We start from the raw sequence: 23,725 nt of genomic DNA, 5'->3' as shown, positions 1-23,725 counted from the left end.
TTTTCAGGATTTTTTCCCCTATTTTTAAAGATTTTTTTCAGATTTTCCCCTATTTATAAAGATTTTTTCCCCATTTTTTCAGGATTTTTCCCCTATTTTTAAAGATTTTTTTCCACATTTTTTCAGGAGTTTTCCCCGATATTTTTCAGGATTTTTCCCCTATTTTTAAAGATTTTTTTCTCCATTTTTTCAGGATTTTCTCCCCCCTTTTTTCAGGAGTTTTTCCCCGATTTTTTCAGGATTTTTTCCCCTATTTTTAAAGATTTTTTCCCCATTTTTCAGGATTTTCCCCATTTTTAAGATTTTTTCCCCATTTTTTCAGGAGTTTTCCCTCGATTTCTTTTCAGGATTTTTCCCCTCATTTTTTCAGGATATTTCCACATTTTTTCAGGATTTTTTCCCCTATTTTTAAAGATTTTTTTCTCCATTTTTTCAGGATTTTTTCTATATTTTTAAACATTTTTCCCCCATTTTTCAGGATTTCCCCATTTCCCAGCCTTTCCCGGCTTTTCCCGCTCCCTCGGCGGGCGGGCCGGGGGGCGGGGCGGGCCGCGCTCATTAAGAACCGCGCTCATTAAGAACGGCGCTCATTAAGCGCTGCCTCATTAAGCGCTGCCCTCGTTAGGGGTTAATTACAGCGCGGGGGCCGCTCCCGCTCGGCTCGGGGGCAACGGGGGAGCCCCCAAAGCCCCCCGGTGCTACCGGAGCCCCCCAAAGCCCCCCGGTGCTACCGGAGACCCCCGAGCCCCCCAAAGTCCTGGAACCCCCCGAGACCCCAACCCAACCCCGGTGTCCCCCGAGCCTCCGGTACCACCGGGGGGCTTTGGGGGTCTCCGGCCCGCAGTCCCCGGTGCCCCCGGTAACCTCCGAGCCCCCAACCCAACCCCGGAGCCCCCAGAGCCCCCGACCCAACCCGGTGCCCTCGATAACCCCGAGCCCCAACCCACCCAATGTGCCAGAGCCCCCCAGAGCCCCCGGCCCAGCCCCGGTGTCCCAGAGCCCCCCGAAATCTCCGAACCCCGGAGCCCCCCGAGCCCTTGGCCCGCAGTTCCCCCGGAGCCCCCGAGACCCCAGCCCAGCTCCTGAATGCGCCCCCAACCAGACCTGGAGACCCCCGACCCCCAACCCAACCCCGGTGTCCCAGAACCCCCGAAATCCCCCGAAAACCCCGACCCAGACCTGGAGCCCCCCGAGACCCCGACCCAATTCCGGTGTCCCAGAGCCCCCCGAAATCCCCTGAACCCCCGACCCAACCCCGGTGTCCCAGAGACCCGAAATCCCCGAACCCCCAACCCAACCTCGGTGTCCCAGAACCCCCGAGACCCCGGAGTCCCCGAAATCCCCGGAGCCCCCAACCCAGACCTGGAGCACCCTGAGACCCCAACCAACCCCGGTGTCCCAGAGACCCCGAAATCCTCCGAACCCAGACCCAACCCCGGTGTCCCAGAGCCCCCCGAGACCCCCGGAGCCCCCCGAGACCCCCGGAGCCCTCAGAGCCCCCCGAGCCCCCAGCCCAGTTCCCGAATGCGCCCCCGACCCAGCCCCGGAGCCCCCCGAGCCCCCAACCCAACCCCGGTGTCCCAGAGGCCCCGAAATCCCCGGAGCCCCCAACCCAGACCTGGAGCACCCTGAGACCCCAACCCAACCCCGGTGTCCCAGAGACCCCCGAGACCCCCGGAGCCCTCAGAGCCCCCGAGCCCCCAGCCCAGCCCTGGAGCACCCTGAGACCCCAACCCCGGTGTCCAGAACCCCCGAAATCCCCGAACCCCCGACCCAGACCTGGAGCACCCTGACCCCCGACCCAACCTCGGTGTCCCAGAGCCCCCGAAATCCCCGAACCCCGACCCAACCCCGGTGTCCCAGAGCCCCCCGAGCCCCCAGCCCAGCTCCCGAATGTGCCCCCAGCCCATCCCCGGAGCCCCCGGAGCCCCCAGCCCAGCCGCGCTGCCCGGGGGTGTCTGTTCTGTTCGGGGGGTGGGCTCGGGGTGGGCTCGCTGCTATTTCCAACCCAGCTCCGACCTAAAAATAAAAACTCTCCCGAAAAGGCAGCGGGGGAGGCGCGGGCGGGGCTCGGGGGTCGCTTTGTGCCCGCCCGGGGGTCGCGGCAGCCCCGGGGGTGGGGGGGGGGTGGGGGGTGGGGGGGGGGAGGGGGCGCGGCCGCGCTGGCGCCAGAGCCCTCCCGGCCCCTTTGATGCCCTTTGAGTTTGTTACACCCAGAAAATCCCATTGAGGCTGGGGGGGGGAGGGGAGGGGGCGTGGGGGGGGGGGAGGGGCGCGGGGTGGGGGCGGGGATGGTGTGGGGGGGGGGGGGGCAGCAGATGGGAGCGAGACCCCCATGGATGATGGGGGGGTGGGGGGGGGGGGGTGGAAGGACGCGACCCCCGTCCCGAGGAAACGGCCGGGATTGGGACAAATAAATAAAAAAGTGAATAAATAAATAAATGAGCAAATAAATAAATAAATAAATAAATGAGCCGAGCGCCTCGGCCGCCCCCTCCCCCCGGCCCAGCCCCTCCCCCCCACTCGCTCCCGCACCACCACGTGGCTCCTTCCCCCCGCAAACATTTCCACGGCCCCGCGACCCCCGCGACCCCCGGCCCGCGCCCCCCGCCCGTGCCCGGTGCCCGGCGCCGCTCCGGGGCCGCTCCGGGGCCGCTCCGGGGCCGCTCCGGGGCCGCTCGGGGGCCCCGCAGCCACCGGAGCCGCCGCCGCCGCCCTGCCCGCGGGGCCGCCCCCTCCCCTCCTCTCCTTCCTCCTCCTCCTCCTCCTCCTCCTCCTCCAGCGGCCGCCGCCCCCTCCCCAACGGCACCGAGATCCGCTCGGCACAAGGGGGGGAAAGAAAAACCCCTAAAAAAAAAAAATCAACAAAAAGGCAAAAAAAAAACCAAACCAGCGGGGAAAAAGCCGGGGCGCAGCTCGGGGGGCGCAGCGGAGCCGCCGCCCCGCGCCCGGAGCCCCCCGAGCCCCCCGGGAGCCCCGGGAGCCCCGGAGCCATGAACAAGCTGTACATCGGGAACCTGCCCGAGGGCGTCACCGCGGCCGAGCTGGAGAAAGTGTTCGCCGAGCACCAGATCTCCTTCAGCGGCCAGTTCCTCGTCAAGTCCGGCTATGCCTTTGTGGACTGCCCCGACGAGCAGTGGGCCATGAAAGCCATCGAAACTTTCTCGGGTGAGGCGCCCAGGCAGCCCGAGCCCTTCCCAAAACCCCAAATCCTGAATTCCCCCAACCCCCAAATCCCAAACCCCCAAAACCCCCGAATCCCAAACCTCCGAACCCCCGAATCCCCAAATCCCAAACCCCCAAAACCCCAAATCTCAAACCTCCAAACCCCGAAACCTTCAAATTCCCAAACTCTCAAACCCCCAACCTCCAAACCTCCAAATCCCAAACCCCCAAAACCTCCGAATCCCAAACCTCCGAACCCCCAAACCCCCAAAACCCCAAATCTCAAACCTCCAAACCCCGAAACCTTCAAATTCCAACTCAAATCCACCCAAACCCAATCCAACCCCAAATCTCAACCCCGAATCCCAAATCCCAAACTCCCATCAAATCCCAAACCCCAAACCCCAATCTCAAACTCCAATCCCAAACCTCAATTCCCAAACCTCAAATCCCAAACCAAATCCCCAACCCCCAACCCGATCCCCAAATCCCAATCCCAAATACCCAAACCTCCACCAAACCTGAAACCCTCAAATCTCCAAACCCAAATCAAACTCTCAAATCCAAACTCCAACCTCCAAACCCCGAAACCCCAAATCCTCAAACCCCCGAATCCCCAAATCCCAAACCTCCAAACCCCGAAACCCTCAAATTTCCAAACCCTCAAATTTCCAAATCCCAAACCCCCAAATCCCAAACCCAACCTCAAACCCCAAATCTCAATCCCAAACCCCAAACGCGACCCTCCATCTCCTCCGAGCCCCTCGATCCCCCCAAAATCCCGACCCTCCCCTTCCTCCCGCCCTCCGATCCCAAACCCCGACCCCTCGCTCCATCCCGATCCCCCAAACCCCCCCAAAATCCCTCCCGACCCAAATCCCTTCCGACCCCAAGTTCTTCCCCGGAATCCCCAAATCCGAGCCCCAAATCCCTCCTGGCTCCCCAAATCCCCCCCAAATCCCGATCCCAACCCGACCCGATCCCGACCCCAAAATCCCTCCCGACCCCTTCGCCCTTCTCCGTCCCCATCCAGCCAAATCCCCCCGACCTGGCTCCCCCCAAACCCTCGGACCCCCCAAACCCCTCGGGACCCCCCAAACCCTCGGGACCCCCCAATCCCGACCCCCAAACCCCTCCCGTCGATTTTTGTCCCACGGCGCGACCCCAAACCCGCCCCTTCGGGGGTCCCCCCAAGCCGCCCCCTCCTCTTTTTGGGGGTCCCCAAACCCACCCGAGGGTCCCCCCAGAGCCGCTCCCGGTCCCGCGGACTTTGCCCGTCCGGGGGCGAGGTCGCCATGCTGGGAAAAGCTCTGGAAGAGGAAAATTTGGGAGCAAATCGGGAATTTTGAGGCTTTTAAAATTTTTTTTTTTCCCCTCCTCTCCATCCGCCCGGGCTCTTCCCCCGGTCTGATTTTGATTTTTCTCCGCTGAAAATAAATAAAATTATAAATCATGCAGTGAGGGAATCCCGCTCCATTTTCCGGCAGAAATCCATCCCGGTGCAATCCCGAATTCGGGAAAAAGCGAGGGAATTCTCCTTTTTCACTTTTCCTGGAGGGCTGAAAGAAAAACGGGGGGAAAAAAATCTCCAAATCCACCCCAAAAAAAAAAACCCAAAAACCCAAAAATCTCTGAAATATTCCCAAGGAACAATCCCAGAGGCGCCACTCCCCCCTGGAACCTCGCGTTCCATAAAAACCCACTCGTGATTTTTTGGGTTTGGGTGGAATTCGGGATAAATTCCCAATTTGTGAAAATTCCCCCTTTTTTCCTGAGTTTTCCCAGATTTTCCAACCCGGGTTTTGTTTTTTAGGGAAAGTGGAGCTCCATGGGAAGCAGCTGGAGATCGAGCACTCGGTGCCCAAAAAGCAAAGGTAAAAGTGGAGTTTTAATTGATTTTTAATTGATTTTTTTTAATCGTTATCATCGGAATTATTAATTTGTGATGGGGGCTGAAAGAAGAGAGGAAAAAAACCAAAAAATTTCCCACTTAAAAATGTGAAAAATGAAGAAATGTCGGAGGTTTTGGGCTGGGATTTGCCCAAAAATTAAACATTTCATGAATTAATGGATTTTTTTCCCCAAGAAAACTCGATCCGCGAGTTTTTCATTAAAATAAAAAAGGGGAAAAAAGGTGAAATAAAGAATTCTCCGCGCGCTCCCGAGGTGATGGATGGATTTGGGTTGGGATTCCCAAACTTGGGGAAGAATTTCCCGGCTCCTTTTGGCGCCCGGGCTGGGAAATGAGGCAAAACCCTTTGTTTTGGGAGCAGGAAAATTTTAAAAAAAATCGAAAAAAATTCATATTTTTTTAAAAAAATCTGATTTAAAAAAGTGATTTTTGCTGGGGTAAAAAGAACCAAATGAGCAGGCGGAGGCTGAGGGAGAGCAGGGGGGGAATCCTGGGTGAATTTCGGGGTTTTTGGGGTGAAAAGCGGCGTTTTTGGGGTTTGCCGGGCTCTGCCTCTCCCGCCCAGCCCATCCCATCCCTCTCCATCTTCCCCGGCCTTTGTTGTTCCCGGCTGGAGCCGGGAGCGCTCCGCGAATTCCTGCCCCGATTCCGGCAAATTCCTGCAAATCCCGCCCCGCTTTTGGGGCTTTTTCCCCGGAATTTCCCCATTTTTGTTTCCCCCTGCGATTTTCGGGCCCCCCCCCAAAGTGGCGGAATTCCCGGAATTCCCGGAATTCCCGATCCCAAAGATTCCACGTTGGACCCGAATCCATCGCCACGTGACGGAGGCGCCTTTTCCAAAGGGGAGAGAGGAGGGGAGGGAGCGACGCCGGCTCTTCCCGGCCCCAAAATTCCCAAAATTCCGGCCCAAAACTTCCCCAAATCCCGGCCCCGAATCCAAAATCCATCCAAAATCCCAAAATCCCGAGCCAAAATCCAAAATTTCCTCCAAAACTTCCCAAATCCGCCCAATCAAATTCTTCCCAAAACTTCCCAAATCCAGACAAAAACGTCTCCAAATCCCGGCCCCAAATTCCCAAATCCACCAAATGTCCCAAAATCCTGCCCAAAATCCAAATTCCACCCCAAAACTTCCCAAATCCCAGTCCCGAATTCCCAAATGCCAGCCCCAAATTCCCCAAATCCCGGCCCAAAATCCAAAATCCGGCCGAATTCCCAAAATCCATCCCAACTCCCAAAATCCGAGCCCAAATCCAAATCCCATCCCAAAACTTCCCAAATCCAGCCGAATTCCCAAATCCCTCAAAACTTCCACAATCCAGCCCGAATTCCCAAATGCCAGCCCCAAATTCCCAAAATTCCCAGACCCAATTCCAAATTCCAGCCCAAAACTCCCAAATCCCGGCCCGAATTCCCAAAATGCCAGCCCCAAATTCCCCAAAACCCCGGCCCCAAAATCCCAAAATCCATCCAAAACTTCCAAATCCCGGCAGAATTCCCAAAATCCATCCCAACTTCTCAAATCCTGGCCCCAAATTCCCAAAATCCCAATCCAAAACTCCCCAAATCCCAGCCGAATTCCCAACATGCCAGCCCAATCCCCAAATCCCGGCCAAAATCCAAATCCCAGCCAAAACGTCCCAAATCCGACCAAATCCCAAAATCCCATCCCAAAACGTCCCCAAATCCCGGCCCCAAAATCCCAAAATTCCATCCCAAAACTTCCCCAAATCCCGGCCCCAAATTCCCAATCCCATCCAAACCTTCCACAATCCAGCCGAATTCCCAAATGCCAGCCCCAAATTCCCAAAATCCGGCCCCAATTCCCAAAATTCCAGCCCAAAATTGACCCAAATCCAGCCCGAATTCCAAAATCCATCCCAAAACTCCCAAGATCCTGCCACCAAATTCCCAAAATCCCATCCCCAAATTCCCAAAATCCCAATCCAAAACTCCCCAAATCCCATCCTGAAATTACCCAAAATCCCGACCCCAAATTCCCAAAATTCCATCCCAAAACTTCCCAAATCCGCCCCAAATTCCCATCCCAACTCCCAAATCACACCCGAAACTTCCCAATCCCGACCAAACTCCCCAAAATCTCATCCAAAAGTCCCCAAATCCCAAATCCCAACCCAAATTTCCCCAAATCCTTTTCCCTGCCCCGTTTTGGGATCTCCCCCTTTGACCTCACCTCAAAATTCCCAAATTTCCCAAAATTCCCAAAACTTGGGAGGGGGCTGACCCCAAAAAGGGCGATCCCAAATCCAGCCCCGTTTTCCCGGCTGGAATTCCCGGATTTTAGGGCAATAATTATAATTTTTATTAATTTTTTTCCTCCTCCCTCCCTGCTGCTTTTTGTTGCTGTGGCGGAATATTGGGATGGAATTCCATGAAAAGTTTCAAAAAATCCCTTAAAAAACCTGGAAAAATCTTATTCCCCTCCATTACTTTGCAAAATGAATGATTTGGGGTGGGAGGAGCAAATTTCCCCCTTTTTTACCCCAAAATAATTCCCTAAAAATGAGAATATTCCTTTGGGACCTGGGATTTAAATTGCTGGGAAAAAAGGGAAAAAAAACCTTTAAAATATTTTGGGATTTGGGTTCGTTTTCCCTCTGAGTGTCCCTAAAACTGCTGGGATTGGGCTGGAAAATCCCATTTTTTGGGTTTTTTTGGGGTTTTTTTGGGGTTAAAATCGGCGCCCCCCCCACTCCGGGGCTGCTCTTAAAGGGCCAGCGCCGCTTTTCCCTCTTTGGCCTCCTGGGAGATTTTGGGAGAATTTTGGGAGAATTTTGGGGGATTTTGGGAGAATTTTGGGGGAATTTTGGGAGAATTTTGGGGGATTTTGGGAAAATTTGGGAACATCCCGGACACTCTGGGGAGGGATTTGGCGATTTTGGGGTGTGGAAAAAGCGATTTTGGGGCATTTCCCCTTGATTTGGGGAGGTGTAAATGGAATTTTTGGGGGGAATTTTGGGGATTTTGGGCTCCTCCAATCCCAGGGAAAAGTGGGGAGGCTCTGCCTTAAAAACGAAATTTTTTGGGATTTTTTAAAAATTTTTTGGGGTTTTTTTGAATCCTCATTTTGGAGGGCAGCGAGCAGGAAAGGGTTAAAGAGGGGAGAATTTCGGGAATTTTTTTTTTTTCCCTCTTTTTTGATCCCTTTAAAAATGTGGGAAAACGAGTCAGGAGCGGGGGTTGCCCTTCCCAGTTAATTTATTTAAAAAATAACACCAAAAAAACCCCAAATTATTTTTAAAATTTAAGTTAAAGTGGAAATAATGCTGTAAAAAATTTAATTTGCGTGGTTTTAATTCATTAATGCCTTAAAAAATCCCAAGGATTTCTTTCCTCTTGGTATATCCCAAATTTTTCAAACCTCTCTTAAACATAATTAAAAAATAATTAAAAAATTAATAAAATATAATAATTAAAAAATTATAATAAAAATATAATAAATAAAAATTATTAAAATATAATAATTAAAAATAATTTAAAAATTATTAAAAAATAATTTAAAAAACCCAAAAAGGGTGAAAACAGCACCAAAAAAAGGGATTTGGGATTTGGCTCCAAGAGGAATAAATTGATTTATTTGGGATTAATTCCTGCGATTCTCCCAATTATTTTCATTATTTGGGGAATTATTGCAGCAGAATTCTGGAAAAGTCTTAAATGGTGAAGAAACGTTGTTTAAAAATGGGATTTAATGAACAAAAATGAGATTTTTGGGTTAATTTGGGGTCGTTTTGAGCGGTTTTTGGGGTTTTGGGAGTCGTTTTTCCTTGGATTTTGTTGATGGGAAAATTGGGGAGAAACTCGAAATTTCCAACCCCAAAATTCCCCAAAATTCTCCTTGTTGGAGCCACCAGGGAAAATTTTAAATTTCATTTAAAATGAAATTATTTTTTAAGGGAATAAAAATTTAAAATTCAATTTTTTTGGGGTTGGGGAGTGGATTTGGGATGGATTTTAACCCAAAAATGGGAATTAAATGGGATTTTCACCCCCAGCTCCTCCTGGGGTTGTGCTCATGTTTTTATATTTTAATTAAAATATAAAAAATTAATATTTTTAATTATTTTAGTGGCATAAAGATTCAGTTCAGGGCAGATAAATGCTGGAAAAATCCTAAAATTCCTTTGGATTTTCCTTCAAATCTGGGGATTCCCATCAGGAAAATCCTCATTTTCCACATGGAAAATCCTGGAATTAATTGTTCCCAACGAAAAATATCCAAATCCACATTGAGGTTCCTTTTTTTGTCACTTTTCACCCCAAAATTTGCTTTTTTTTGGTCCCTTTTTGGGGTTGGATTTGCTGGAAATGGGACCAAAAATGAACCCAAAAAATTGGAAAATTCTTTTCCATGGAAAATAAAAATCCAGGTGGATTTTGGGGCTAAAATTCTGCTTTTAATCCAATTTTAAAACTTTGATATTTCCCTTCAAACAAGGCTGGGTTGGGAGTTTTATTTAAAAAAATAACAACGAAAAAAAATCCAGAAAATTGAAATTTTGAGGAGCAAAAAAATGGAAAAAAATTAAAAATTTAAAATTCTTTCATTCCTTCGAGTTCCCAATTTCCAGCTGCTCCCAGATTTTCTCTTCTGGGAACCAAAAACTTCAGGAATTCTGAGGGATTTGTGGATTTTTAGCCCAAAAAAGGAAAAAATTCAACAAATTCCAGATGATTTTTCCCTAAATTTCACCCCTGAGGTTGGAAACTTTGGGAATTCCGGAAAATTCCAGATCTCAGGGGGGAGAAAATTCAATTTGGGAATGGCCAAAAGTGAGGAAAATTCCTTTATTTCCTTCTTTCCCTGCGGGAAAACCTCCCCAAAAAAAAATGGGAATTTCAGGGAAAATTGGAAATTTTGAAGCCAAAGGAAATTCCTCCTTTGGAAATCGGGAATTTTGGGATTTAAATGAAAAATTCCCCCAAAAAAAGGAAATTTCTGCCCCTTCCAGCCCCAATTCCCAGAGATTTTTCCAGGGATTTTGGGGAGAATTCCGGTTGGATGAGGGATCTTTGCTCCTTTTCCGGCTTTTCTTGAGTTTTCCCTGATTTATTTTTTTTAGGTTTTCCCTGATTTTTTTTTTTTTTAGTTTTCCCTGATTTTTTGGGTTTTCCCTGATTTCTTTTGAGTTTTCCCTGATTTTTTTTTTTTAGGTTTTCCCTGATTTTTTTTTTTTTTAGGTTTTCCAGATTTTTTGAGTTTTCCCTGATTTTTTGGGTTTTCCCTGATTTCTTTTGAGTTTTCCCTGATTTTTTTTTTTTTTGGGTTTTCCCTGATTTTTTTTATTTTTTAGTTTTTCCCGATTTTTTGGGTTTTCCCTGATTTTTTGGGTTTTCCCTGATTTCTTTTGAGTTTTCCCTGATTTTTTTGGGGGGGTTTTCCACCATCTGGGCGGGATTTGGGAATTTTTCAGCCTTTTTTTTTTTTTTTTTTGGGATTCCGCTGATTTCAAGGAATTCTTTTTATGGAGAAAGGGAGAAATTCCTGGAGCGCCGTTCCTGGTGGGAACAGGGAATTCCTGGCGCCCCCATTCCCATTGGGAATTCTTCATTCCTGTTCCCATTGGGAATTCCTGGTGTCTCTTTCCCATTCCCACAGGGAATTCCTCATGTCCTGTTCCCATTCCCATTCCCATTGGGAATTCCTGGTGTCCTGTTCCTGTCGGGAATTGTTCACATCCCATTCCCATTGGGAATTCCTTTCCTGTCAGGAATTCTTCATGTCCTGTTCCCATTGGGAATTCCTGGTGCCCCCATTCCCACTGGGAATTGTTCACATCCCGTTCCCATCGGGAACTGGGAATTCCTGGTGTCCCTTTTCCATCGGGAATTCTTTGTGTCCCATTCCCATTGGGAATTCCTGGTGTCCCATTCCTGTTGGGAATTGTTCACATCCCATTCCCAGTGGGAATTTTTGGTGTCTCTTTCCCATTTCTGTCAGGAATTCCTGGTGTCCCATTCCCATTGGGAATTCCTGGTGTCCTGTTCCTGTCAGGAATTGTTCACATCCCATTCCCATTGGGAATTCTTTGCCTCTCATTCCCACAGGGAATTCCTCACATCCCTTTCCCATTGGGAATTCTTCATGTCCTGTTCCCGTTGGGAATTCCTGGTACCCCATTCCCATCGGGAATTCTTTGTGTCCCATTCCCACAGGGAATTGTTCACATCCCATTCCCATTGGGAATTCTTTGCCTCTCATTCCCACAGGGAATTCCTCACATCCCTTTCCCATTGGGAATTCTTCATGTCCTGTTCCCATTGGGAATTCCTGGTGTCTCATTCCCATTGGGAATTCCTCCTATCCCATTGCCACAGGGAATTCCTCATGTTCTGTTCCCATTCCCATCAGGAATTCCTGGCGCCCCCATTCCCATTGGGAATTCTTCATGTCCCATTCCCATTGGGAATTCCTCCTATCCCATTGCCACAGGGAATTCCTCATGTTCTGTTCCCATTCCCGTTCCCATTGGGAATTCCTGGTGTCCTGTTCCTGTCAGGAATTCCTGGTGCCCCATTCCCACAGGGAATTCTTCACATCCCATTCCCATCGGGAATTCTTTGTCTCTCATTCCCACAGGGAATTCCTCATGTCCTGTTCCCATTGGGAATTCCTGGTGTCCCAATCCCAAAACAATTCCCAGATTTCCACCCACAGTTCGGGACCGGAGCGGGATCAAAGCTCCTCAATCCCATCCGTGCCCCTGGGCGCTCCCAGAAATCCCAAACCGACGGAATTCCCTGGATCCTGGAGGATTTGGGAATTTGGGATCCATCTGTCCTCGTGGGATCTGAGTGCTCCCAGAAATTCCAAACCGATGGAATTCCCTGGAATCCCAGCGGATTTGGGGATTTGGGATTTGGGACCCACCTGCCCCACAAGTGCTCTCAGAAATCCCAAACCGACAGAATTCCCTGGATCCCAGCGGATTTGGGAATTTGGGATTTGGGATCTACCTGTCCTCACAGGTTCCAAGGGCTCCCAGAAATCCTAGACTGTAGATTCCTGGAATCCTGAAGGATTTGGGAATTTGGAATTTGGGATCCACTTGTCCTCGCAGGATCCGAGCACTCCCAGAAATCCCAGACTGCAGATTCCCTGGAATCCCAGCGGATTTGGGGATTTGGGATTTGGGATCCATCTGTCCTCACAGGATCTGAGCGCTCCCAGAAATCCCAAACCCACGGAATTCCCTGAATCCCAGGACATTTAGGAATTTGGAATTTGGGATCCATCTGTCCTCGCAGGATCCGAGCACTCCCAGAAATCCCAAACTGCAGATTCCTGGAATCCTGAAGGATTTGGGAATTTGGGATTTGGGATCCACCTGCCCCACAAGTGCTCTCAGAAATCCCAGACCGGTGGAATTCCCTGAATCCCAGAATATTTAGGAATTTGGGATTTGGGATCCACCTGTCCTCACAAGTGCTCTCAGAAATCCCAAACCGACGGAATTCCCTGGATCCTGGAGGATTTGGGAATTTGGGATTTGGGACCCACCTGCCCCACAAGTGCTCCCAGAAATCCCAGACCGATGGAATTCCCTGAATCCCAGGAAATTTAGGAATTTGGGATTTGGGATCCACCTGTCCTCACAGGATCTGAGTGCTCCCAGAAATCCCAAACTGACGGAATTCCCTGAATCCCAGGAAATTTAGGAATTTGGGATCCATCTGTCCTCACAGGTTCTCAGCACTCCCAGAAATCCCAGACTGATGGAATTCCCTGAATCCTGGAGGATTTGGGAATTTGGAATTTGGGATCCACGTGCCCCACAAGTGCTCTCAGAAATCCCAGACTGACGGAATTCCCTGGATGCCAGGAAATTTAGGAATTTGGGATTTGGGATCCACCTGTCCTCACAGGATCTGAGCGCTCCCAGAAATCCCAGACTGACGGAATTCCCTGAATCCTGAAGGATTTGGGAATTTGGGATTTGGGATCCACCTGCCCCACAAGTGCTCTCAGAAATCCCAGACCGACGGAATTCCCTGAATCCCAGGAAATTTAGGAATTTGGGATCCACCTGTCCTCTCAGGATCCGAGCACTCCCAGAAATCCCAAACTGACGGAATTCCCTGAATCCTGAAGGATTTGGGAATTTGGGATTTGGGATCCACCTGTCCTCACAGGTTCTGAGCGCTCCCAGAAATCCCAGACTGACGGAATTCCCTGAATCCCAGGAAATTTAGGAATTTGGGATTCGGGACCCGCCTGCCCTCACAGGGAAATTCCGGCTCCTGCTCCCTCCCTGCCGAGGGGATCCAGCGGAATTCCCGATTTTCCTTTATTCCCAATTCCCAGCCCCCAGATTTTGGGAATTCTGGGATTTTTTGGGATGAGGTTCTTCCGCTCTCCGACCCAATTCCGCGATTTTCCTGGAATTTCGCCGGCTTTGCCTCAATTCCCACAGAATTCCGGAGCTGTGGGATCAGCCCTGGATGCGCAGGGAGCTCCCTGTTCAATAATCCTAATTAACCCATCCTAATTAATCAATCCTAATTAACCAATCCTAATTAATCAATCCTAATGAATCCACCCCAAATAACCAATCCAAATAATTCCCAGCTTGAGGGAAGAGAGGTTGGGAAAAAGGGGTTGGAATTTGGGATTTTTCCCTTTTTTCCAGGGCCGTCCATCCCTATCCCAAATATTCCCTGGAATTCCTGGATCTCCCCAGGGGAAATTTGGGGGGAGTTTGGTGAAAATTGAGATGGGAATTTCTGGGATTTGTGTTTTTTTGCTTTTCCCAGGGGAATTTTGGGATCCTCTTCCCATAAAAATCTCCCCAAAATTGACCAAAGGAGCCCCAAATTCCCTGGAGGGGTTTGGGGTCCCTGAGCAGGAAAATCCCGATGGATTTGATGGGATTTGGATGGGATTTGGATGGAATTTGGATGGAATTTGGATGGAATTGTTCCGGCTGGGCAGGGGCTGGGAATGGGGAAAAAAGGGAATAAAAAAGGGAATAAAAAGGAAATTAAAAATGGAATAAAAGAGGAATAAAAAGGGAATGAAAAGGGAATAAAAAAGGGAATAAAAAGGGAATGAAAAGGGAATAAAAAAGGGAATAAAAAGGGAATAAAAAAGGGAATAAAAAGGAAATTAAAAATGGAATAAAAAAGGAATAAAAAGGGAATAAAAAGGAAATTAAAAATGGAATAAAAAAGGAATAAAGAAGGGAATGAAAAAGGGAATAAAAAGGGAATAAAAAGGGAATAAAAAGGGAATAAAGAAGGGAATTTCCCATGGCGGGCGGAAAGCCAGGAATCGTAAATCCGAGCGAGGTGTGACTGACAGCTGTCAATCACCCAGACAATGGGGCTCAATTAGCCAGGAATTCCAGGATTTTGGGATCCTTCCCAGAGAGAGGCACCGGGTTTGGGATTTTCCCAGCGGCTCCCAAATGGGCGGAATTCCCCAAAATCCGGAATATTCCGGCTTTGATCCCAGGATTTATCCAGGGATTGGGGTGGAGGGGGAAATCCAGGGATTCTGGGGGGATTGGGAAATGTTTTGGGATCTGTGCTGGGATGAGGAAATTTCCTGTGAAACCTCGGGATAAAACCGGGAGGGAGAAGGATTCTGGAATTCCGATCCCAGAGGAATTCTGGAATTCTGCTTCCAGAAGGATTCTGGAATTCTGGAATTCTGCTTCCAGAGGAATTCTGGAATTCTGCTCCAGGAGGGGTTTCCAGAATTTCCCTTCCAGCAGGATTCTGGAATTCTGATCCCAGAGGAATTCTGGAATTCTGCTCCAGGAGGGGTTCCAGAATTTCCCTCCCAATGGGATTCTGGAATTCTGATCCCAGAGGAATTCTGCTTTCAGTGGGATTCTGGAATTCTGATCCCAGAGGAATTCTGGAATTCTGCTTCCAGAGGAATTCTGGAATTCTGCTCCAGGAGGGGTTTCCAGAATTTCCCTTCCAGCAGGATTCTGGAATTCTGATCCCAGAGGAATTCTGCTTTCAGTGGGATTCTGGAGTTCTATTCCCAGAGGAATTCTGGAATTTTAATTCCAGCAGGATTCTGGAATTCTGATCCCAGAGGGATTCTGGAATTTCCCAACTTGGGGGATCCTGGAATTTCACTCCTCGAAGGATTTTGGAATTTCCCTCCCAGAGGAATTCTGGAATTCAGTTCACAGAGGAATTCTGCTTCTGGAGAGATTCTGGAATTCCGCTTTCAGTGGGATTCTGGAATTCGGCTCCTGGGGGTCTTATGGAATTCTGGAATTCTTTTTCAGGAGAGATTCCAGGATTTCCCTCCATTGGGATTCTGGAATTCCGCTCCCAGTGGGATTCTGGAACTTCACTTCCAGAGTGATTCCGGAATTCTGTTCCTGGCGGGATTCTGGAATTCTGATCCCAGAGGGATTCTGGAATTCCACTCCTGGGGGAATTCTGGAATTCTTTTTTAGGAGGGGATTCCAGGATTTCCCTCCCAATGGGATTCTGGAATTCTGCTCCCAGAGGGATTCTGGAATTCTGATCCCTGAGGAATTCTGGAATTTTACTTCCAGGGGGATTCTGGAATTTTACTCCCGGGGGAATTCTGGAATTCTTTTTCAGGAGTTCCACCAGGAGCGGAATTCCAGAATCCCATTGGGAGGGAAATTCTGGAATCCCACTCCTGGTGGAATTCAGGAATCCTTTTTTCAGGAGGGATTCCAGGATTTCCCTCCCGATGGGATTTGGGAATTCTGCTCCCAGAGGAATTCTGGAATTTTACTTCAAGGGTGATTCTGGAATTCTGATCCCAGAGGAATTCTGGAATTCTGATCCCCGAGGAATTCTGGAATTTTACTTCCAGAGGGATTCTGGAATTCCACTCCTGGGGGAATTCTGGAATTCTTTTTTAGGAGAGATTCCAGGATTTCCCACCATTGGGATTCTGGAATTCTGCTCCCAGAGGGATTCTGGAATTCTGATTCCTGAGGAATTGTGGAATTTTACTTCCAGGGGGATTCTGGCATTCCACCCCTGGGCGAATTCTGGAATTCTTTTTCAGGAGTTCCACCAGGAGCGGAATTCCAGAATCCCATTGGGAGGGAAATTCTGGAATCCCACTCCTGGTGGAATTCTGGAATTCCTTTTTCAGGAGAGATTCCAGAATTTCCCTCCCAATGGGATTCTGGAATTCTGATCCCAGAGGGATTCTGGAATTCTGCTCCCAGAGGGATTCTGGAATTTTACTCCTGGGGGAATTCTGGAATTCTTTTTCAGGAGGGATTCCAGAATTTCTCTCCCAATGGGATTCGGGAATTCCGCTTCCAGAGTGATTCTGGAATTTCACTTCCAGCAGGATTCTGGAATTCTGCTTCAGGACAGGTTCCAGGATTTCCCTCCATTGGGATTCTGGAATTCCGCTCCCAGTGGGATTCTGGAACTTCACTTCCAGCAGGATTCTGGAATTCTGCTTCAGGACAGGTTCCAGGATTTCCCTCCCAATGGGATTCTGGCATTCCACTCCTGGGGGAATTCTGGAATTCTTTTTTAGGAGGGATTCCAGAATTTCTCTCCCAACGGGATTCTGGAATTCTGATCCCAGAGGAATTCTGGAATTTTACTTCCAGAGGGATTCTGGAATTTTACTCCTGGGGGAATTCTGGAATTCTTTTTTAGGAGAGATTCCAGGATTTCCCTCCCAATGGGATTCTGGAATTCTGCTCCCAGAGGGATTCTGGGACTTCACTTCCAGAGTGATTCCGGAATTCTGTTCCTGGAGGAATTCTGGAATTCTGATCCCTGAGGAATTCTGGAATTCGGCTCCTGGGGGTCTTATGGAATTCTGGAATTCTTTTTCAGGAGAGATTCCAGAATTTCCCTCCATTGGGATTCTGGAATTCTGCTCCCAGAGGAATTCTGGAATTCTGATCCTGGGGGAATTCTGGAATTCCTTTTTCAGGAGAGATTCCAGAATTTCCCTCCCAATGGGATTCGGGAATTCTGCTCCCAGTGGGATTCTGGAATTTCACTTCAAGGGTGATTCTGGAATTCTGATCCCGGAGGAATTCTGGAATTTTACTTCCGGGGGAATTCTGGAATTCTTTTTTCAGGAGGGATTCCAGGATTTCCCTCCCAATGGGATTCTGGAATTCCGCTCCCGGTGGAGCTGTGGTGCAATTCCAGCCCCACAACGAGCTGGGATCCACAAGAACTCCCAGGGAACCCCTGGAATTCCGGGGCTGGCTCCCATCCCTGCCCCATCCCCAATCCCGATTATCCCGATTATCCCGATTATCCCGATTATCCCGATTATCCCGATTTTCCCGCCCCTGCAGGAGCCGCAAGATCCAGATCCGGAACATTCCGCCGCAGCTGCGATGGGAGGTGAGGGCAGCGCCAGAGCTGCATTTCCCCGTCATTAATTGGCTCTTAATTAATTAATTACCCCAGGCCGTGCCGGGAAAGCGATTCCCCCCCAGGATCCCGCGATTCCCATTAATTAATTCCCGTTAATTAATTTGTGATTTCATTCCCATTGTACGGGGGAATCAAACGGATCCGCGCTTCCCGCTGGGAATTCCGGCTCCGCTTTTCCCCTCCCGCTGGCTCCAGGCCGTAATTAATCGGGAATTCTTAATGATCCTGATGGAATTATTAATGATCCCAATGACCCCGAGGCGTGGGTGGGGATATCCCGGGGTGAGCTGCCATGGATTTTCCCATTTTTCCCTTTTTTTTCCCCTTTTTTTCCCGTTTTTTTCCCAGGTTTTGGATGGGCTGCTGGCCCAGTACGGCACCGTGGAGAGCTGTGAGCAGGGTAGGGAACCCGGATTTGGGGAATTTCATCTGGATTTGGGGAATTTCATCCGGATTTGGGGAATTTCACCTGGATTTGGGGAATTTCATCCGGATTTGGGGAATTTCACCTGGATTTGGGGAATTTCATCCGGATTTGGGGAATTTCACCCCAATTTCGGGAACTTCTGCTCCCGAGAAGGGAATAAACCCCAGATTTTTGGAATTTCACCTGGATTTGGGGAATTTCATCTGGATTTGGGGAATTTCATCTGGATTTGGGGAATTTTATCTGGATTTGGGGAATTTCACCTGGATTTGGGGAATTTCACCTGGATTTGGGGAATTTCATCTGGATTTGGGGAATTTTATCTGGATTTGGGGAATTTCATCCGGATTTGGGGAATTTCATCCGGATTTGGGGAATTTTATCTGGATTTGGGGAATTTCATCCGGATTTGGGGAATTTTATCTGGATTTGGGGAATTTCATCTGGATTTGGGGAATTTCACCTGGATTTTATCTGGATTTGGGGAATTTCACCTGGATTTGGGGAATTTCACCTGGATTTGGGGAATTTTATCTGGATTTGGGGAATTTCATTCGGATTTGGGGAATTTTATCCAGATTTTGGGAATTTCACCTGGATTTGGGGTATTTTATCTGGATTTGGGGAATTTCATCTGGATTTGGGGAATTTCATCTGGATTTGGGGAATTTCATCTGGATTTGGGGAATTTCATCCGGATTTGGGGAATTTCACCTGGATTTGGGGAATTTTATCTGGATTTGGGGAATTTCATCTGGATTTGGGGAATTTCACCTGGATTTGGGGAATTTCATCCGGATTTGGGGAATTTCATCTGGATTTTGGGAATTTCACCCCAATTTCGGGAACTTCTGCTCCCGAGAAGGGAATAAACCCCAGATTTTTGGAATTTCACCTGGATTTGGGGAATTTCATCTGGATTTGGGGAATTTCATCCAGATTTGGGGAATTTCACCTGGATTTGGGGAATTTCACCTGGATTTGGGGAATTTTATCCGGATTTGGGGAATTTCATCTGGATTTGGGGAATTTCACCTGGATTTGGGGAATTTCATCCGGATTTTGGGAATTTCACCCCAATTTCGGGAACTTCTGCTCCCGAGAAGGGAATAAACCCCAGATTTCGGGAATTCCTGCCCCGTTTCAGCAGGAAGGGGGAGTAAACCCCAGATTTTTGGGAATTCAATCTGGATTTTGGAATTCTGCTCCATTTCAGGGAGAGGAAGGAATAAAACCTGGATTTTTGGGGATTTCTGCAGGGAACAAAACTTGGGGTTTGGGAATTCCTGGCTCCTTTTGCAGGGATGGGAGGGAATAAAATCCTGATCCGTGTCTCTTTTCCCAAATTCCCGATCCCTCTTCCCCAATTCCTGATTCCTTTTCCCAAATTCCTGATTGTTTTTCCCAAATTCCTGATTATTTTCCCCAATTCCCGCAGTGAACACGGACAGTGAGACCGCCGTGGTGAACGTCACCTACGCCAACCGGGAGCAGACCCGGCAGTGAGTGCCCCGGGAATTATTCAGGAATATTTTGGGAATATTTTGGGAATTCCCTCATTTCCCCAAATCCCAAGATTCCAGCAAATCCTTGAGGACGCCCCGTAAATCCGATCGATTTTCTGTCAACTCTGGACAGAATTCCGAGGTTTTGGAGTTTTCTCGGCGGCTCGGGGAGTGAAAGTTGAATTTTGGCTGGAGGAAAAGTTGGGATTTCTTGGGGTTTTCCCAAGATTTTGGGAATTCCAAAAAAATGGGGAGAGATATCCCGGAGCTGCCAGGGGATCATTCCCAGCTTTGTCCTTCATTCCCGGCTCCCCTCACACCAGGCCCGGCTCGGGGCCGGCGCTTTTGGGGTTTTGGGGGAACCCACGGGGATTTGGGAACACACGGGGATTTGGGAACACACGGGGATTTGGGATTTAGGGATTTGGGATCCCGCAGGGATTTGAGATCGCCCATGGGGATTTGGGGATTTGGGAACCCGAGGGGATTTGGGATCCTGTGGGGATTTGGGGATTTGGGAACCTGCAGGGATTTGGGAACACATGGGGATTTGGGATCCTGTGGGGATTTGGGGATTTGGGAACCTGAGGGGATTTGGGATCCTGTGGGGATTTGGGAACCCACAGGGATTTGGGAACCCACAGGGATTTGGGATTTTGGGATTTGGGATCCCGCAGGGATTTGAGATCGCCCATGGGGATTTGGGGATTTGGGAACCCAGGGGGATTTGGGATCCTGTGGGGATTTGGGGATTTTAGAACCCAAGGCAATTTGGGATCCAGCAGGGATTTGAGATCGCTCATGGGGATTTGGGATCCTGTGGGGATTTGGGGATTTGAGAACCCAAGGGGATTTGGGATCCTGTGGGGATTTGGGAACCCACGGGGATTTGGGATTTTGGGATTTGGGATCCCGCAGGGATTTGAGATCGCCCATGGGGATTTGGGGATTTGGGAACCTGAGGGGATTTGGGATCCTGTGGGGATTTGGGAACCCGAGGGGATTTGGGGATTTTAGAAACTAAGGGAATTTGGGAACCCACAGGGATTTGAGATCACCCATGGGGATTTGGGGGTTTGGGAACCCACAGGGATTTGGGATTTAGGGATTTGGGAACACTTTGGGATTTGGGAACACTTTGGGATCTGGGAACACATGGGGATTTGGGATTTGGGATTTGGGATCCTGCAGGGATTTGAGATCGCCCATGGGGATTTGGGGATTTGGGAACCCACGGGGATTTGGGAACTTGTGAGAATTTGGGGATTTGGGAACCTATGGAGATTTGGAATCCCATGAGGATTTGGGAACCTGCAAGGATTTGGAAATCTGTGGGGATTTGGGGATTTGGGATCCAGCAGGGATTTGGGATTGTGCATGGGGGTTTGGGAACCTGCTGGGATTTTTGAATCCATGGGGATTTGGGAACCCACGGGGATTTGGGAACTTGTGAGAATTTGGGGATTTGGGAACCTGCGAGGATTTGGAAACCTATGGGGATTTGGGGATTTGGGGATTTGGGATCCCGCAGGGATTTGGGATTGTACACGGGGATTTGGGAACCTGCGGGGATTTTTGAATCCATGGGGATTTGGGAACCCATGGGTATTTTGGGGTTGCCCTGCTCCTGGCACCCCAAAAACCCCCCCAGCCCCATGTCCCAGTGTCCCCCCAATCCCACCCCATTTCCAGTGTCCCCCAATCCCACCCCATGTACCCCAATCCCACCCCATGTCCCAGTGTCCCCCAATCCCTCAGTCCCACCCCATGTCCCCCAATCCCCCAATCCCACCCCATATCCCGGTGTCCCCCAATCCCACCCCGTGTCCCCGTGTCCCCCAATCCCCCAATCCCACCCCGTGTCCCCCCATCCCACCCCATGTCCCCCAGTCCCACCCCATTTCCTGGTGTCCCCCAATCCCACCCCGTGTCCCGGTGTCCCCCCATACCCAGCCCCATTTCCCAGTGTGCCCCAATCCCACCCCATGTCCCGGTGTCCCCCCAATCCCACCCCCTGTCCCGGTGTCCCCCAATCCCACCCCATTTCCTGGTGTCCCCCAGTCCCACCCCGTGTCCCGGTGTCCCCCAATCCCACCCCATTTCCAGTGTCCCCCCATCCCACCCCATGTCCCTGTGTTCCCCAGTCCCACCCCATGTCCCAGTGTCCCCTCAATTCCATCCCGTGTCCCCCAATCCCCCAATCCCACCCCATGTCCTGGTGTCCCCCAATCCCACCCCATTTCCAGTGTCCCCCAATCCCACCCCGTGTCCCGGTGTCCCGGTGTCCCCCAATCCCACCCCGTGTCCCCCAGTCCCACCCCATTTCCAGTGTCCCCCAATCCCACCCCATGTCCCAGTGTCCCCATGTCCCCCAATCCCACCCCATTTCCTGGTGTCCCCCAATCCCACCCCGTGTCCCCCAATCCCACCCTGTGTCCCCCCAGTCCCAGCCGGTGTCCCCCAATCCCACCCCATGTCCCGGTGTCCCGGTGTCCCCCAATCCCACCCCCTGTCCCCCAATCCCACCCCATGTCCCAGTGCCCCCAATCCCACCCCGTGTCCCCGTGTCCCCCAGTCCCACCCCATTTCCCGGTGTCCCCCAATCCCACCCCGTGTCCCCCAATCCCACCCCATGTCCCGGTGTCCCCCAATCCCACCCGGTGTCCCGGTGTCCCCAGGGCCATCCTGAAGCTCAACGGGCACCAGCTGGAGAGCCACGCGCTCAAGGTCTCCTACATCCCGGACGAGCAGCCCGAGCAGGGCCGGCGGGGCGGGGCCGGGCCCGGGGGGCGCGGGGGGGCCCGCCCGGGGTCCCCGCTGCCCCCGGGGGCTCCCCCCAAGGCGCCGCCCCCCGACGTCCCCCTGCGGCTCCTGGTGCCCACGCAGTTCGTGGGCGCCATCATCGGCAAGGAGGGCGCCACCATCCGCAACATCACCAAGCAGACCCAGTCCAAGTGAGCCCTCGGGTGGGGTGGGCTGGGGGTCAGGGGGCATCCAAAGGTTCTCCAGGGGTGATCCAGGGGGGATCCAGGGGATCTCTAGGGGCGATCCAGAGGTTCTCCAGAAGTTCTCCAGAGGTTCTCCAGGGGTTCTCCAAAAGTTCTTTAGGGGATCTCCAGGGCTTCTCCAGGGGTGATCCTGAGGTTCTCCAGGGGTTCTCCAGGGGTTCTCCAGAAGTTCTCCAGGGGTGATCCTGAGGTTCTCCAGAGGTTCTCCAGGGGTTCTCCAGGGGTTCTCCAAAAGTTCTCCAGGGGTGATCCAGGGGTGATCCAGGGGGTCTCCAGGGGCGATCCAGAGGTTCTCCAGAAGTTCTCCAGAGGTTCTTCAGGGTGGGATCCAGGGGGAGTCCAGAGTTTCTCCAGGAGTGATCCAGGAGTTCTCCAGAGGTTCTCCAGGGGTTCTCCAAAAGTTCTTTAGGGGATCTCCAGGGGTGATCCAGAGGTTCTCCAGAGGTTCTCCAGGGGTTCTCCAGAGGTTCTTCAGGGTGGGATCCAGGGGGAGTCCAGGGTTTCTCCAGGAGTGATCCAGGAGTTCTCCAGAGATTCTCCAGGGGTTCTCCAAAAGTTCTTTAGGGGTTCTCCAGGGGTTCTCCAGGGGATCTCCAGAAGTTCTCCAGGGGATCTCCAAGGGTACTTCACGGGTGACCCAAAGGTTCTCCGTGAGTTCTCCAGAGGGTCTCCAGAGAGTTTCCAGAGGTTCTCCAGGGGTGATCCAAAGGTTAGCCAGGGGTTCTCCAGGGGATCTCCAGAAGTTCTCCAAAAGTTCTGCACGGGTCATCCAGGAGATCTGCAGAAGTTCTCCAAAAGTTCTTCAGGGGTCTCCAGGGGTGATCTCAGAATCCAGTTCTGGGTGATCCGTTTCTCCAGGGTCTCCAGTTCAGGTTCTCCAGTTTCCAGAGTTCCAGGTTCTCAGAGTTCTTAGGAATCTCCAGGGGTGTCAAAGGTTCTCCAGGTTCTCCGGGTCTCCAGGTCTCCAGGGTTTCTCCAGGGGTTCTCCGGAGCTCTCCCTCCTCCTGCTGGGATGTCCCGTTCCGGGGAGGCTCCGGGCCCTCTCCCAGCGCCTCCCCGCGGTTTCAGGATCGACGTGCACCGCAAGGAGAACGCGGGCGCGGCCGAGAAGGCCATCAGCATCCACTCCACGCCCGAGGGCTGCTCGGCCGCCTGCAGGATGATCCTGGACATCATGCACAAGGAGGCCAAGGACACCAAGACGTGAGAGCCCCCAGAGCCCACCCGGCCTCCTCCCGCCCTGTGCCCCAGGGATTTGGGGTCTGGGGGCTCCAGGGGGTTTGGGCTCCCCGCCCCTGTGCCCCCCTCCTTCCCAGATCCA

At 50.9% G+C, this 23,725-nt stretch overlaps 1 protein-coding gene across 2 annotated transcripts in view; it reads left to right on the top strand.

The window, feature by feature from the left end:
* The first annotated feature begins 2,993 nt into the window (after positions 1-2,993).
* Positions 2,994-23,725, top strand: part of IGF2BP1 (insulin like growth factor 2 mRNA binding protein 1) — a 30,985-nt gene continuing 10,253 nt past the window's right edge. The window contains exons 1-7 of one of the 2 annotated variants that reach the window (XM_064733612.1): positions 2,994-3,168; positions 4,979-5,039; positions 17,383-17,431; positions 17,813-17,864; positions 19,330-19,393; positions 22,075-22,350; positions 23,473-23,607. In XM_064733612.1, coding sequence (XP_064589682.1) covers positions 2,994-3,168; positions 4,979-5,039; positions 17,383-17,431; positions 17,813-17,864; positions 19,330-19,393; positions 22,075-22,350; positions 23,473-23,607 — 812 coding nt within the window. The remainder of the gene's footprint in view (positions 3,169-4,978; positions 5,040-17,382; positions 17,432-17,812; positions 17,865-19,329; positions 19,394-22,074; positions 22,351-23,472; positions 23,608-23,725) is intronic. The other variant, XM_064733613.1, reaches the window with a different exon arrangement.

Source organism: Zonotrichia leucophrys, chromosome 27, assembly GCF_028769735.1.
Source record: "Zonotrichia leucophrys gambelii isolate GWCS_2022_RI chromosome 27, RI_Zleu_2.0, whole genome shotgun sequence".
Taxonomy (NCBI): domain Eukaryota; kingdom Metazoa; phylum Chordata; class Aves; order Passeriformes; family Passerellidae; genus Zonotrichia; species Zonotrichia leucophrys.
Note: the sequence above shows the minus strand (reverse complement) of the source record. Positions and strands in the feature narration are given on the sequence as shown.